General features: G+C 38.0%; 1 protein-coding gene across 4 annotated transcripts in view; it reads right to left on the reverse strand.

The window, feature by feature from the left end:
• ADCY8 (adenylate cyclase 8) overlaps positions 1-17,203 on the reverse strand; it is a 217,675-nt gene that overhangs the window by 159,042 nt on the left and 41,430 nt on the right. For all 4 annotated transcript variants that reach the window (XM_023648978.2, XM_001916500.6, XM_070221828.1 and 1 more), the window contains exon 2: positions 9,554-9,703. In XM_023648978.2, the coding sequence (XP_023504746.1) occupies positions 9,554-9,703 (150 nt within the window). The remainder of the gene's footprint in view (positions 1-9,553; positions 9,704-17,203) is intronic.

The raw sequence follows: 17,203 nt of genomic DNA on the forward strand, positions 1-17,203 counted from the left end.
CTAAGAATTTCTAAGTGCCAAGGAAAAAGAAATAGCTCATGACTGCAAACAGTAGAAGCAGCTTCCTAAAGAGGGGACATTTGAGCATCAGTTTGGGGCGTTGGTGAGATTTTCACAGAAATAGCCCTAACATTTGTAGAGTTCTTTACAGTTGAAGTAACACTTTTTCAGACATTATGTTATTTGCCTCTCAGAACACCTCCGTGGGTTAGGGCAGGAATTATAATTTCTAATTGAGAAATGAGGAAACTCATGCACAAGGTGATCTGACAACTTGTGGCAAACTGAAATGGAACACACCTTTGGGCAGCACTGTCCAGTAGAAACATGTGAGCCACACATGGGATTAAAAAATTCCTAGTGCACCCTAAAAAAGTAAAAAGAAACGGCCGAAATTCATGTCAATAGTATATTCTATTTAACCAGACATAACCATGTGTAATCAACATGGAACCAAAACATAAAAAGTTATTAATGAGATAATTTGCAATCCTTTTTTTTTCTGGGTATGGTCTTCAAAATCTGGTGTGTATTTTAGACTCAGAGCATATCTCAATTTAGACCAGGCACATTTCAGGTGCTCAATATTCACATGTGGCTAGTGGCTACCATATTGGACAGAGCAGAGTTTTTTGACTCCTAGTCTTTCTGCTCTACTAAATTGCCTCACAGACACAGATGGAGAGAGATGGGAGTTGGGCATCTCATGCAAAGGGAGCAATAGGAGCAAGTAATTCAGGGTCCTGGCAGGAGACAATTGGTACTTCAAGAGGGGTAAAGGAAGAGAATCTAATGAAGAGTTAAGGAACCCAACAATGGATGGGAAAGCACCCCAGGGCCAGGAAGAGTGGAGTTGCAAACACTCCTGGAACCTGGCAAATCCTGTAGCTATAAGAGAGTGCTGGCTCATAGGAGCTGTCACCTTTGGTAGAAAAATGCAGCACCTGTCATCCCATAGCCCAGCAGGATAGATGATGAGGAGATAAATCCATTGACCTCTTTGCCCTCCCATCTTCTAGTCTACATCCAGTGCCTCCCATTGGTCAAACCCAACCAGAAGTTAGAGGGTATTGAGCCTGTTGATGCGTCCATAAAGATAAGTCTCCTGGGGTACAAAGAAAGGCAGAGAAGGTTAGAGTTTGGATCTAGAGGGCAAGCAGGGAACAACTAGCAAAAAATCAAAGGCATAGAAGTGTGGGGCATGTCTGTTGGAGTACAAGAATGGAGGTAACAAGTGATGATTGAAAAGTTGGGCTGGAGCCAAGTAGTGGATGGGCTGTAATACTGGCCAAATGAGATTTGTTTGTGTTTTACAGGCAATAGCAATGGATGGGGGGCTGTATTGTGAGGTCTTATATCAAACTTGGGTACTAAGAAGATGATTCTGATAGACATTACACTCTATGCTGGGGTTCTGAGATGTGACTTAGCTACATGCCTCACCTCTCAAATGACCAAGTTGAGAAGTAGATATGGGAAGCAGAGAAGAATCAAGACAGACACTTTATTACCAGCAAAGGGATGGGGCCTGTGGCTGCAAAATGAGTGAACATGGGGTTCCCATGCCTTCTTTTTGTGTCAGCTACAGCTCTCCACCTAGAGTACAGCAGCTGGGCCACTGTGGGGCTCACTGCATCAGTGGCCTCCCCATGGGGAGGAGAGAAGCCTGCATGGGTGGACTCCCTGTAGGGAGGAGAGGATCCACATTCTTATCCCACAAAAAGGCTTTGGCAATGAATACATTACATAGGAATCCTACTTTCTGTAAGATGGAGAGAGGCAAGAATAGACGGGAGAAAACAGTGGCTCATGCTCCATACATTCCCATGAGGTCCGATATGTCTCTAGAGGCTCCTATTTCATAGATCATAAAGAAAATGGGAAAAAGAAAAATACAGTTTCTTTTTCAAGAAGAATTTTATGGTGGAGTGACTCTGGCTGGCTAGACCAGTTCACACTACTTAGAAACCGGTTAGTGCCAGTTAGAAATCTTTTTCGTGGGAGAATTTAAACAGTATTAGAAAAGGAAATACAGGGACAGTTAGTACACATATGGTGGAGACGGCATTAACAGGAATTGGCACCTCAGTCGATTGGATGGATCAGGTACAAGGATGAGTCATATAGAGAGGAAGTACATTTTTAGAGGATGAGAGGATCATGAACAAGCTGAGCCAGTGATATCTGTGGGACATGCAGATGAAGCTGTCTGGCAGGATGTTGATGATGGACATCTGAAGCTCAGCAAAGAACATGGCGTTAGAACGCTGCCATAGGAAAGATCCAGAAGTGATGGTTGAAGTCACAATAAATCACCAAAAGACAGACAAGAGATAAAAATGGCTATTTAAATTTAAATTAATCAAAACTAAAAAATCAATTCCTTAGTCACACTAGCCATATTTCCTGTGCTGTTCAACTGTCACACGTGGTTAGTGGTTTTTGGATAGCACAGATACAGAATATTTCCATCATCATAGGAAACTCAATGTGACAACACAATTGTGGAGCATTATATATTCAGGGAGGATGGTGATTAGAATAATATTTTACTTTTTCTCCCAAATGCTTGAAAGAAAAGAAAGTGAAATATGAAAAGAAATGAAATGGAGCTATGAAAAAAATGGAACATAGAGGCAGAGATACTTACAGGATGATCAAGAAAATGCCTTTAATTAAAATTTATTTTTAAAATTTTGCTTAGGTAGAACCCTACCTAGGCTGAAGTCATTGACATAAAAGAATAATGGAAGGTAAAGTTGCACTGGTGAATTGAGGAAGTTAAAGCTGTTACCTGTCAAGGAGATAGTAGATTCCTGGTGTTGGAGAATAAAGATCCCGAAATCATTTCACAAGATGAGAATATTTACCAAATCTATTTATTCACAAATATTTTTGAATGAAACAATATTTGAAAACACAATTACAACATTCATTATAGGTTGACTGTCTCTGCTTTTCTTCCCGGGTTGGGTTTCTACCCTTCCAGCTCCACAGCTGTTGTGAAGAACACCAATGAAACATAGATTGAATCTTCACAGAGTCTATGGCATCGAAGCAAAAATAAAGCAAGAGCATAGCAGAATGTAGAAAGAGATTAATTCCATAAAGAAATACACAAATGAAACACTCATGGTGGTCACAGCAGGGGGAACAGAGAGGGTCTTTGTGCAGGAGGTGACCTTTGAGCTGAGCTTTGAAGAGTGGATAAAGTTTAGGGATGAAAGGAATGTTATACCGGGCAGCGAAAAAGCATAAAACAAAGACATGAGTGTATAAGGTAATAAGAATGTTTAGAAATGGATAATATTCCAGTATAAACTAGAGAACAGTTAACATGAAATATATTAATAACAGATAAGGATGACCATCATGGATTGTATGTGGGTGGTCTTGAATGTAAGAGATGGAGAATAGCAGAAAAATGGCTTGATGGTAGAAAGCTCAAGAGGTTTTTGGAGGATAAAGAGAAGAGTCATCAAGTTGCAGCAGAAAAAACAAATATTCTGAGACTCTGCCACTTTCAGGTCAACCTTGATTCTTCCTTGAATGAATGAATGACAAGGCTCTGCCTTACGTAATACTTAAGAGCTATCTGTAGCTTTAAAAACGATTCCCGAGATGCTATAGGGCACTGACATAAATCAAATCAACCAACTCAGAACTCAGTAGGAAAACCAACTTTGACACCCAATCTATTGTCCGAACTACTAACTTACAGCAATACTGTCTAACAAAGATGTTTAAGTTAAACGGAATTGCTTTAATACCGCTAAAACATCTGCTGCATTTAATAATAATCTTCCTGCTGCCGCAACATATGGCATCATCAGAAACGAAATCCCAGTGTCCCCAGAGCTTCTGAGACACCTCGAAATGCCATGATTACCATAAGTAGGTTTAGGCAATTTGCAAAGCTGAAAGAAAAACAATTAATTCATTTTAATATTCAAAATAAATATGGGCCATGTGGATCATTTGGGAAGAGAAGTGGGATTACAAAAACCACCATAATTAGAATTTAACTCCCCAAAGAGAGATGTTCTAAGATGTGGCTTCCAGATGGAAAATTCCCCTAGCAGGTCTGCATAAGACACGCACTCAGCCTGCCCCAATCCCTCCTGAACTGGATAAGAGTCCTCCTCCCACCAAGTTTTTAATGGAGGTCACAAGGAGCACAAGTCTTGCCACTTTTACGCAAGAGAATTATTACAGCATGACCCTCATGTAGGTAGACGTGAAGCCAAGAGCCAAAGTTTGAATTCAATATAACTCAGTTACATAAACATTAATCAGAAGAGCTCATATTCCAGCCATTGTGCTAGAAAAACCCCCGAGAATCAGATGAATTAGACAGAGTAGCTGCTTTTAATAGTCCTTACTGGCCATGGAAAGAGAGCAATGCAGACTAGTAAATGTCATAAATTCTGACAGGTTCTATAAGAGAGTTAACTTTAAGGCATGCTGGAAGCACAAGAAAAGCATTTCAGCTCCACCTGGGAGGCGAAAGCAAGCCTCATGGAGGAAGGGATGCTGGAGTAGAATTTTCAGAGTAGAGACATCAAGAAGGAGCTTTCCAGGTTGAAAGAACCACATGGCATAGGGTGGTGAAACAGGAGTTCAGGAAGCTGACAGCCATTTGGTGTGATGTGAGTGATAAGGGGTGGAGAAAAATCCAGAGAGAGGACAGGGGCTAGATCCTGGAGGGCCTGTTGGGCCATGTGGGGGGTTCTGGATGCTACGTTGGAGGGAATAGCGCCACTGAAGGCTTTTCCTGCTGAAGAGTGACATCAATGTTATTATCATCATGGCGTCCTCTCTAATATGACTTGAGAACATCCTTGGCCTTGGGCTAAGAACTGTTCACCCTTAATCCTCACCACAATTCTTGGAGGAAGGTAGAATCATTATATTCATATTACACCCACAAAATCAGGGTCTCTAGAGGGGAGTAATTTGCCTAAGTTCCCACAGCTAGGAAGTGCAGGAAGTAGGAGGGGAATCCAGATTTTTCCAGACATTGAAGATTTTGCTTTTAACCCCTACAACCAACGTACCGGTTCTGAACCAGACCAGGCTTTTGGGATGGAGAACAGATTGGAGAAAGAGAAGTTGGGGACCAAGAGAACAAATAGGAGATGGTTGGAATGATCTATGCTATTCGAATTGGTGATAAAATTGTTAAAAGAAAAAAAAAAAAAACAGGGGCAGGCCCTATGGTATAGTGGTTGAATTCAGCAAACTCCACTTTGGCAGCCTGGGTTCACAGGTTTAGATCCTGGGTGTGAACCCACACCACTAGTCAGCCATGCTGTGCTGACAACCACATATAAGGTGGAGGAAGATGGGCACAGATGTTAGCTCAGAGTTAATCTTCCTCAGCAAAAAAAAAAAAAAAAAAAGGGCAAAGTCCTCGCCTCCCTGAAGGAAAGGGCCAATATATGCTCAGCTTCTTGAAGCCAATTATCTAAATTAAAAATGTTAATATTTGGGCCCATTCAGTAGTTTCTGCCTGGCATTGTGCCAGTTACCATGGGAAGGAAAGGAGATGTTGTAAGGTAGACAGCCATCTTCAAGGAGCTTTGTTAAAAAACTAGTTTAGAAGACATGCAGGGTTTTGACATTTTCTAGTCTCTCCCGCCTGCTTGCTTTTAACTTAAGAACCAAGCATGCAACCTCAATTTATCCAAGGAAAAGCATGTTTTCCAGGACCTCCAGCATCTCATCATGCTAGGGGACCCCCAAGTAAGCAGCAGCATAGCTGAAGTGCCACTCATTCTCTATCTGCAGCTTGGCAATTTTTCTTTGGAAAAAAGCTTAGTTACCACTATTGACTATTAAGAATCTCAGCCATTTCATAACCAAACATTCCATGCTGGCTTTCAGGCACTGCTAGGTGGGCTGTGTAGAAGAATGAGCCTTGGGTCACCCTGAAGGGGCTCACAGTTTACCCTAACAAACAGGCATGTAATGATTGACATCCAGCATGGCATGCCGTGATAGAGACCTGCAATGGACTTTCTTCACTGAACAATGCCTGGTCCATACTTAAACTTCAATAAATATAAATAAGTGTTTTTCATAGAATTGAAAAGTGCAGTGGTATGCCATCGAAGAAAGTACATAACTTTGCTGGGGGCTATCAACCTTGTTGTCTTTCATATGTATCTTATTGTCAGTCTCTTTGCTAATTCTTTATTTATTGGAAGAGAGGGAAGAAAGTTCTATGCATCCACCAGGTCCAAGCCAGAGTAGAGACTGAGTCTTATTTGTCTCTGCGACTCCACCATGAGTAGAAAGATGAATAATAACTGAGTTATCATGGGAGGGCTCATAATTGCTCCAAGAAACCATGTTCTCCCTTCCTTCAGCATGGTTGCATGTGTCGTCTGATCTTTAGGGGTACTCTTGACTGAGCTAAATTCTATTCACGTGTCAACTCAGGCATCAGTTCTTTGAGGAAGGCTTCTATCAGCCTCCAGTTTAGGTTTGACGCAAATACTATTACCTTAGATGTCTGTGAGGTTGTCCATCTCTTTCCGTATCTGGTAAACTCTGTAAGACCAGGAACCTATTGCTAATCGTCATTAGACTCCCAACGTCCAGTAAAGCTCATGGCACATACTAGACCCTCAATAAATAAATTAATTCATGGTTGAACAAATTAAGTCATTTACATGTTTCCTTTGTATTCCACCGTGAAATAAAGCCAATGCTTGAAAAAAATCCCACAAAACTTGAACATTTCTGTAGAGTAAGACTTCTTGGTTCTGTAATTATAATTGCAAAAATAAAATGCCATTTGTCTTTGGCATAACTTCCCAAGGAAAAAGGATCTGCAGTCACTTAGGCACGTACAGTGTTTCCTTCACATGGTATAGAATTTCTAACAGTTATGGTATTATAACCTGCTCTGATAAGATGCAAATGGGGATGGATTTACGTGTGTTAATGACACACGATATTTTAAAAGATATGGAGCCTAATGCTGAGTTCTGATGGTTGTACACCTGAGGAGAACCACTATCCTGATTTCCCTCCATGGGAGTAACTTTCATTCGGGGTTTAAACCAAGACAAGCCAATCTATAATATGTTCTCCAATGAGTCCTCCTGGGAGGGACCTGTGTTGGCTGATTCACATAAATCATTATGCACAACCATGCTAATAGAAACTCTTCAATGAGCTGCAAGAATACTACATACTATATTTCTAACCATTCTTTCTTCCGGAAGGGTATTATTATCCCCATGCTACAGATGAAGAAACTAAGACTCAGAGCTTGCTCAAACCCACTAAGAGAGTAAGTAACTACGGAAAGATTTCAAATCCTCGGCCATCTCGTTTGAAAGCCTCTGCCTTCTCTGCCCATCTATCACTGAGGAAGTCCTCAGGGATAACGGAAACCTGAAGCAGAGATCAAATGTCAATGGAAAGTAACTTTAGCATTGAATGACACAGAGCCGGCTATCTTAGATACAACCACTGGGGCAAGGCAGGTGGTCAATATACCAGAAATACTTTATCATAACTGTGAACACAGGACTATAACAAACCGACAGAGTATTTTACTTAATCCTCAGAACAAAAAATCTTCCACCAAAAGATAATGTTTTCTTGTATTTCATCCATGAAAGTAATGAGGCTGACTTATAATTTTGTACTGCTTTATATACATTATCTTATTTGAAGCAAACACAATGCTAAAAAGAGATGTATTTCCCCATGTATGAATGAGGAACTGAGGATTGAGAGTTAAAGCGCTGAGGTGACCCAACTAGGAGGTAAGACAGCTGTGGTATGAACTCCAGTGAACTCCTCACTACATTTGAGTTGTCACCTGTTCTCACCTCTGAATCTTATTATTTTATTCCTCCTTCCAGCAACTTAAAAAAAAAAAAATTAGAGAGGATGGAGAAAGGTCCCTCCACCCTGTTAGATTCTTACATCACAGTGACTTCAAGACACTCAACTTGAAGGTGGGAAAAGAAGTAAGTCTTATGGGCAGGAAAAGGCAATCATTTTCAGTGTCGCTAATATTTCACAAACGTTAAATAAAAGACAGCTTCCCACACAGCTCACCCACAATTGCAGTTCTGGTTGTGACAGGGCATCAAAAGCAGTTGAATAAATTATTAATATGGCAGCATTCTCTGAAGTGGCATAGATCCCATGGAAAGACTGACGTGTCCGTCTGGCAACTGCTCTGCTTTGCAGAGGAACACGATATATCGTCCTGCGAGATACTTATGTTTACTGTACAAGGTGATTTCTTTCTTAAAGTTGTTTTTCTAAATTATTTTATAGGGATATTCAGGGCAGCTAAAATAAATCTATTATGAGGTTCCATAGTCATTTTAGACCTTAACTTAGAAATCTCCTAAATCTGAATCCCGCGAATTCCATGTGGGATCTGGAAATTCAGTAGTTTCCTCTGTGCCCCTGGGACTAACATATGGCACTGGGGGTTGAGTTTTGGCAAGTTGCCCCCTACCCATCTGCCTTATCCGTTATCACACAGACCTGGCTTTGCTCACTTTAAAGATCTATGTTTTGCTGATGATTTGATGAAATTAAAATGAGGAAAATACTGTTTTTTTGCAGCTACTTTCTTTATAATTTCTCAAATCATTATTGCATAAATCATGCATGTATCCAGAGACAAAACTTAAAAAAAAAAGAGCCTAGTATGGTAAAACTAATATATCTACTGAGCATAGAATTCTCAAGAGTATATAAACATTTTGAACATGAAATGTGTTGATTCTATAATCAATTTGCAACACATGCCTGTGATTCCTCTTTGAAAATTGCTTTCAAAGCAAAAGATGCATGAACGTTTAATATAGGAATCGTTTTAACAGCAGCAAATCTTTATTCTTTGAAAGCTAATTTTATTTTGAGGAAACATACAATTTGAGGCCAAAGCTATTTTTCAAATCCTTATAACATTCACCCAATCAGGATGTCTAAGAACTCCTCTATTTTAACCTCTTTGAACTGGAACTCACCGCCCCATCCCCGACCACACTTGCCTTCGTTCGTACTGCAGCCCTATCCGGGAATTTGTATCATGTCCTTTAAACTGATTGTGTTCAATCATCTCTTCTAATAGGATGAGCAATTAGGAACTACACATGTGCAAGATTCTTTTCTGGGCTTACTATAATTTGAATTGTTACATAACGAAAAATTTCACTGGAATTAACAATTTACAGTTTCAAAAAAGGAGAGCCAAAGATGAGAACGTTAATGGTTTGTAGGAATCATGGCCTTATTCACTAACATAGATGTCAGTGAAAGGTGTCAGAAAATCATTTTGTGACTAGAATCATTTTATTCTTTTCAGGGAACAATTAATTGAGTGTGGAGAATAAGACCAACCCACTTTGACCTGTAAGTCCAACATTACTATTTTAGACTCTGGAATCCCATAACACAAACTTTGAGAGAACGCTTGCAAGTCAGGATGTGTTTGGGGAGAAAAAAGGCTCCATGTTATTCAGAGACTGGCTAGGTGACAACCGGGACACACGGCGTTTCCAATCGGTACCTGTCTTTGGTTTTCCGTTTCCAGGCGCAGCCTGGCCTCCACACACCTCCGTGTCTCCAGGAAGGCTTGGCGCTGGGCCCGGTCTGACAGGTAACTGATAAAGATTCCAGCTGTGTTCATACACATGAATAACACTGCCTGGGCCACAACCTAAAACAGAATTGCAAACATAGCCTGATCAGGTGGTTAAAACAAGAGCTGTTTGGAGGCAAAGAGAAAAAAAAAAAATTCTAAGGTAAATCTGAAGGTGGTCATCCAAATGTTGAGTAGCAGGTTAATAGGACTGTGCCCGTCATTCAGATTGTGGGTCCAACACCATCCCCTCAGAGAGGCCCCCCTTGCCCACTCTATCCAATCTAAAGCTTCTCGCTCCTCCTGTTTGGATTTGAACCTGGATTGCAAACCCGAAGGAAAATAGGGGGGCTCTTCTCTCTTCCTCACTCTACCTCACTTGCCCGCTTCACTGGCTGAAATTTTTGGCCTTTTAAAGGACTGGAGAATCAGTTGAGAAGAAGGCAAAGAGACTAATAAGAAACAGGAAAGGTACTAGTTGAATGGTACTATTATATTTTGACTTTAGTGTTCTCAGGTCTCCTTGGGCAGCACCCAAGTCCTGCTGTGTCTAACTCAAGGAAAAGCTATCACCTCTGTTTACTGCTTTTCATCTCCTCTGCTGTTACCCAGCTCCTAGGCAGCAAACTCTCCTGACTGACTCTTAAATTAGGCTTGTACTTTCACATTTGTCCCCTCCCAAACCTTCTCCAGTGAAGAAAAGAAGGCAGATTCTCGACGGAGTCAACATTTGAAAGAAAGGAACAGCAGAGAGTGAAATTTCTAATTTTTAGAGCTTTAGCCTGAGTGCAGGTCATAGTGGGTATAGTGTGGGGTAACGAAAACTCCAAAAGAAAACCCAGGAGCCCTGAAGAGGCAAAGATCAGAGTTCAGGACAACCATAGCTGCTGGAAAGTAACAGGAGAAGCCCCAGAGAAGAGGACTAGTGAGGGGGAACCTTAAATTCTTGTATAAACTCTTCCCTGAGCCACACATGCACGGGGCAGACAGCAGAGGCTTGAGCTAATGAACAAAAAACTGAACTGAGATTTGAACTGCGTCCCAAAAGACAAAGATTGTCATTTGATTGCCACCAAGTTAGTCATTTGCTAAAACAAAACAAAAATCACCATTTCCAGAGGAACATAGGAGAATCCAGGGTCTTAACTACACAGCATTCATAATGTCCTGAACACAGTACAAAATTATGTGACATAGGAATAAACATGAAAATGTGACCAATTCTCAAGAGAAAAGATCATCAACAGAGACTTATTCTGATCTGAAGTGCATGTTGGAATTAGCAGACGAAATAACAGTGGCTCTTACAACTTTGCTCAGTGATATAAAGGGAAATATGCTAATATGAATGAAAATATCGGAAATCTCAGCAGAGAAATGGAAACCACGCCCATGAAGCGAAAATTCTAGAACACAAACAAAAATCCTAGAAAAAACACAATGTCTGAAATTAAGATATTCCCTGGATGATATCAACAGCGGAATGTTGATGACAGAAGAAAGAGTCAATAAACTTGAAAATGCATCAACAGACTAAAGATAAGCTTGAAAGCAATCAGAGAAAAACGTTCTATACACAAGACATACTCTCTAGTTATTATAATGATTTTCAGGTAAGATAAAAAGGAATACATTCCTAACATATACTGATATAAAAATATTGAAAGTCAAAACAAAATGAAGTTGATTTTGATGTATAAATACTATATTAAAGAGAATTTAAGGAAAAAGCATTACTAGAGATAAATAGGGTCACTATAGAATGATACAAGATTTAATTCACCAGAAAGTACATAAAAATTATGAACTTGGACACATTTACCAGCATGGCCTCAAAACAAACAATGCAAAGTATCACTATGGAATTATTTACAAATCTACCATCATAGCGGTATATTTTAACACAATTTTCAGCAGTTAATAGATCAAGCAGATTAAAAAAGTCAGCAAAACTAGAGACAATTTGAATAGCTAATACATTTAACAACTTTGAAATGGAACATGATATCCAACATTTAGATGATACAATTTCTTTTTGGCACATTTTGAATATCCGTAAAACATGATTTGATGACAGGATCTAAAGCTAGTCTCAGAAAATTTCATGGAACTAGTATCATGTAACCATAGTCAACAACTACAATGAAATCAAGGTACAAAGCAATATAAAAAGATAACTGAAAAGCAACATGTGTTTGGGAATTAAAATATTTCTAGATAACTCATGGAACTAAGAATACACTATAATGGAAAAAATATGTAGCTGAAGAATAATAAAAATACTGCTGAACAAAACTTAATAGTCCTCACAGAAGAATATATAGTCATAAATGCTCCATTAAAAAAAAAGAAAATAGGTTGAAAAATGAATATACTAGCCATTCAAATTAAGGATTTAGCAAAAAACCCCCACAAAACCTAAAAAACAGGTTAAATCTATGGTATGCAGAAGAAAAAAATAAAATAGGAGCAAAAATTAATGAAATAAAAAAGAAATATATAATAAAGAGAATCAACAAAGTCAAAAGTTTGTTTTCTGAAGAGACCAATAAAATAGTAACATACTACAAGCTTAATAAAGGAAAAAGAGAAGTGGGACAAACAAGCAATATTAAGAATAGGAAATGGGACAGTTAAAAATATTGTGGAAATTGACAGATAATAAGAATATATCACGAAGTTTAACTCTAATGAAAACCTCAGATGGAATTGATGTATTTCTCAAAATACAACTTTACCGAAACTGATTCAAGAAGAAAGAGGAGAAATTAAAGAAATCGAATCATAATTGCAAATCCTTCCACAAGGAAAGCAACGGGCCCAGATGGCTTCTTTGGATCATTCTATAAAAAATTGTGGAAGAAATAATTTAAATCTTTCATAATCTCTTCTAGAAAATAGAAAAATAGAGAATAGTCTTCAATTCAGTTAATATAACCTTGATGCCAAACCCAAGATAGTTGGTATATGAAGGTAAATAACAGGTGAATCTCACTCATGAATATGGAGGGGAATTCCTACACAGAATGTCAGCAAATTGAAAGCATTAATGCACAGAAAAGATCATTCAACTTGACTACATTGACTTTATCCAAGGAATCCAAGGATGGTTTAACACCAAACCAACTAATGTAATTCACCATATTTACTGCTATTAACAACATACAATCATCCCATTGAGACGAAACTTCATGATGAAATTCAATATCCTTTCATTAAAAAAAAAAACCCTGAGATTAGAAGTAAACTTTCTAAGTCACTATGTGGGATATCTATGGAAACAAACAAAAAAATACCTAAAGCAAACATCCTACTCAATGGTAAAAGGTTAAAAGCATTTGTTTAAAGCTGAGATGCCAGTTATCTCCAGATGCAGTCAACATCGTTCTCAAGTTCTAGCTATTTCAATAAAACAAAAACAAAGTAAAAGTGATAAAGTTTGGAAAAAAAGAAATATATTTTCATTGTTTGCAGATGATTATCCATGTGGGAAATCCACAAGACTCTACAGAAAAATTACTAAGATTAATAAGAATTTACCAGAGATGCTGGATTTAAATCAAAATAAAATGTCAATTGCATTTCTACCCAACCATAACAAACAGATAGAAATGAATTTAAGGGAGAAAATGATGGAATTTCATTTAAAATAATCAAATAAGACCTACATAGATGGAGCATTATATACCATGCAATGGATAGGAAAGAATTGTTAAAGATCTCAGATCTCAGTAAGTATTTTTACCCTCAGTGGAATTCTAGATGATTCTAAAATTTATATGGAAGGGCAAAGGGTCAAGATATTCTTAAAGAAGAACAAAATGGAGAGACTCGCGGTACCAGGCATTGAGACTTGTCATAACCCTGCAGTAATCAGGACATCATGGCATTTATATGGGGATACACAAATTGACCAGTGGATGGGAATAGAAAGCGCAGAAACATAAATGCACAAACTTGACAACTGGGCATCACAGGTCTAAGGAGAAAAGAGAGATTTTTTTAACAAGGGGTGTTGGGACAATTTGTTGTCCATTTGGAAAATAAGATAAAAGTAAATCTCAGCCTACACAGAAATACATTACATAGAAACACATTACAGGTGGATTCAAGTCTTAAACATGAAAGGCAAAAATATAAAATTTTAGAAGGCAATATAGGAGAATATTTTTATTACCTTGATAGATTTTTAAAAATAAAACACAAGGAATAAAAACTATGAAGAATAGATTAATACATTTGATTAAGTTAAAATTAAGGATTTCTATTCATTAAAAGACAATATAAGTAAAACTGGAAACTATTCACAAAATAAGAAAAGATATTTGCAACACTTATAACCAGCAAAGAATTAATTTTCAGCTCATATGAAGAACTTGCATAAATCTGTAAGAAAAATGCAATCTTATAGAAAACAAGGGCAAAAGATAAACAGATATTTCAAAGACAAGAAAATACTAATATGAAATTAAGTACAACATTTTTGGAACTGTAAGTTAAATTTCACATCTACCAGGCTGGCTCTGAAAAAAAAAATAGTGGAGCATCATCAAATTGGCAAGGATGCTGGTGGGAATGTGAATTATTGTAGCTACTTGGACTTTATATATTAATGTTTAATTTGCACATCCCTGGAACTTCACTTTACCACTCCACATCCAGAGCCATCTTAGCATGTGTGGCCCAAGAGATATGCCCCCAAATCATCAGAACAGCATTTTCCATAAGGGTTTGAAATTGGAAATAATCTGAATGTCCACCATTAGTTGAATGGATAAATATTTTAGGATGTATTAAAACAATTAAATATGACTCAGCAGTGAAAATAAAAGAACCATTACTGTATGCATCAAAATGAATAATAGAAAATAATAGTGTAAAAAAGTATGATTCCAATGACATAAAGTTTAAAAACTAACCAATACATTGTTTATAGACATGTGAAATAGCGTATAATGTCATTTTTTACCCATCAAATTGGCAATGATCAAAAATTTGACAACATATTACTCTGGCTAGGTTGTGGGGTAAACAGTCATTTTCATACCTAGTTTGTTGAATATATGAATTTGGCAGTATCTATCAAGATGAGAATGTTCATACTCATCAGTTGAGTAACCCCACTTTTATGGAGTAGTGTGTCCTGTAAATGTGACAATCCAGGTACAAAGATCAAAGGATATCATAGCATTGTTTGCACATAATTGGAACAAACCTAAATGGCCATAAACAGAGGATTGGCTAAATTATAAAGCCATACAATTAAATAGTATGTAGATAAAAATAACTAATATGGAACATTCCAGTATATACTGTTAAGTGGGAAAATAAAGGGCTAACATTTGCTATCATTTTTACATACATGGACTCTTTCAGTAAGGTACTGGATAATTCTAGAGACAGAAACTGAAGCCTGAGTTTATAATATCTAGCTTTTATATTTCGTATGTGTGCATGTGGTATCTACTCCAGTACACAGATTTTTAAATAGACAGATTGATAGATTCATTGTTAAAAAAGAGAAAAACGCACACTCCTCATGATGACAATAAAGCCAGTTTGCTTGTCTTCATGTTCATTTCCTACCATTTCTCCCCTTATTCATTTTGTTCTAACTAATCTGGTTTACTTTCTTTTCCTCCAATAGGCTTGTCACACCTCTGGGTCATTGCTAATGCTGTTCCCTCTGCCTGGGACATGCTTCCCCATATTTCTTGCCTTGCTGATTCCTATTATCTTTCTATTTTTGGCCTTATTATAGTTTTCTCAGTGAGATGCTCCCTGATCACTGTATCAAATTAGGATTTCCCCGGTATTCTTTATTCCTGCATGCCGTGCACTTATCACAAATTGTAATGATATATGTATTTGTTTACTGGGTTGTCTGATGCCTGCCTTGCACAACGGATTACCACTTCCGATAATACAGAGATGGTATCTGTTTTAGCCATTGATTGACACCTAGTGCCTAGCATAGTGGAGACAAGTGCTCAGCACAGTGCCTGTTAACTGCTCAGCAACTAATAAATGCTAGATATTTACTGAGTGAATAAATGAATGGATAAATAGCTTTCCTAGGTACCTCTAATCATCATTTTTACAAGACGTGATGGAACAATGATCTTACTCCCAATGGCAATGATGATGTGAAACACCAAAGGATCTCCTTGACAACAATAATAAAAAATGTGTGAGAGCTGGAAAACATCTGAAGCACACAACTTTAAAGGAAGCATTTCTGGTAAAGGGATGCTAACTATTGTCAACTACGTAAATACTACCCAAATTGCTTTACAGCTTTAATATTATTGCAGTCAAAAGCCCAACTGGAATTTTCGATGATTCAAAAGCGTATTTGAAAGAACACATGAGTTAGAACAACCAAGGAAATTTTTACAAAAAGGATTAGAGGGGGCCCTGTCCAGCCAGAAGGTAATATGTCAATTTAATACATAATTAAAATTCTGTGGCAGTAGAGAAAACCTCAGCTGAAATATTAATGGAGTAAAAGTGACTATATCATCCAGAAATTGACAATGGAAAACATAACGGGTTGTATCATGATACATATAGTTCAACAATTCAGTGAAAAGAACAATTGTCAGTGAAAGGATAATTGGTCAACTATTGGGGAAAAATGGTTGATAGTAACCTCATACAAATGCCAATATTAAAGAGTAAAACATGGAAAATGAGACTGCAAAAAAGGGGAAAGAAAATAGAAGGGAATATTGCTCCAATCTAAGCAGAAAAGTATGAACAAAGTCTCAAGTTAAAGATTTTTTTTTTTAATGAAAACAATTGGATACGCTGCTGATGTGTAGGTACTTTACTGCAACATTTCTGGAAAGCAAATTGGGGATATGTTGCAAAATTTTCCTCACTTCTTTTGACCCAGTGACCCAACTTATAGTTTTCTATCTAAAGGAAATAATCAGATACAGGACGAGAAATTTCTGCTCAGGGATGTTCATTGCAGCTTTATTTACAAAAAGAAAACAATAAATGGAGGGGCCAGCCCTGTGGCCAAGTGGTTAAATTTCTGCACACTCCATTTAGGTGGCCCGGGTTCGCAGGTTCGGATCCCGGGCGTGGACCTACTCCACTCATCAGCCATGCTGTGGAGACATCCCACTACAAAGTAGAGGAAGACTGGCACAGTTGTTAGCTCAGGGCTAATCTTCCTCAAGCGAAAAAAAAAAAAGAGGAGGATTGGCAACGGATGTTAGCTCAGGGCAAATCTTCCTCACAAAAAATAAAAGTAAAGATAGAATAAAATAAATAAATGGAAGTTGCATATTTTTTAAAATTTTTTTTTTAAGATTTTATTTTTTCCTTTTTCTCCCCAAAGCCCCCCAGTACATAGTTGTATATTCTTCGTTGTGGGTCCTTCTAGTTGTGGCATGTAGGACGCGGTTTGATGAGCAGTGCCATGTCCGCGCCCAGGATTTGAACCAACGAAACACTGGGCTGCCTGCAGCGGAGCGCGCGAACTTAACCACTTGGCCACGGGGCCAGCCCCGGAAGTTGTATATTTTTAATGGTGGGGGATGGCTGAATAAATTGTACTGTGCATAT

This window comes from Equus caballus, chromosome 9 (genome assembly GCF_041296265.1).
Source record: "Equus caballus isolate H_3958 breed thoroughbred chromosome 9, TB-T2T, whole genome shotgun sequence".
NCBI classification, from domain to species: Eukaryota; Metazoa; Chordata; class Mammalia; order Perissodactyla; family Equidae; genus Equus; species Equus caballus.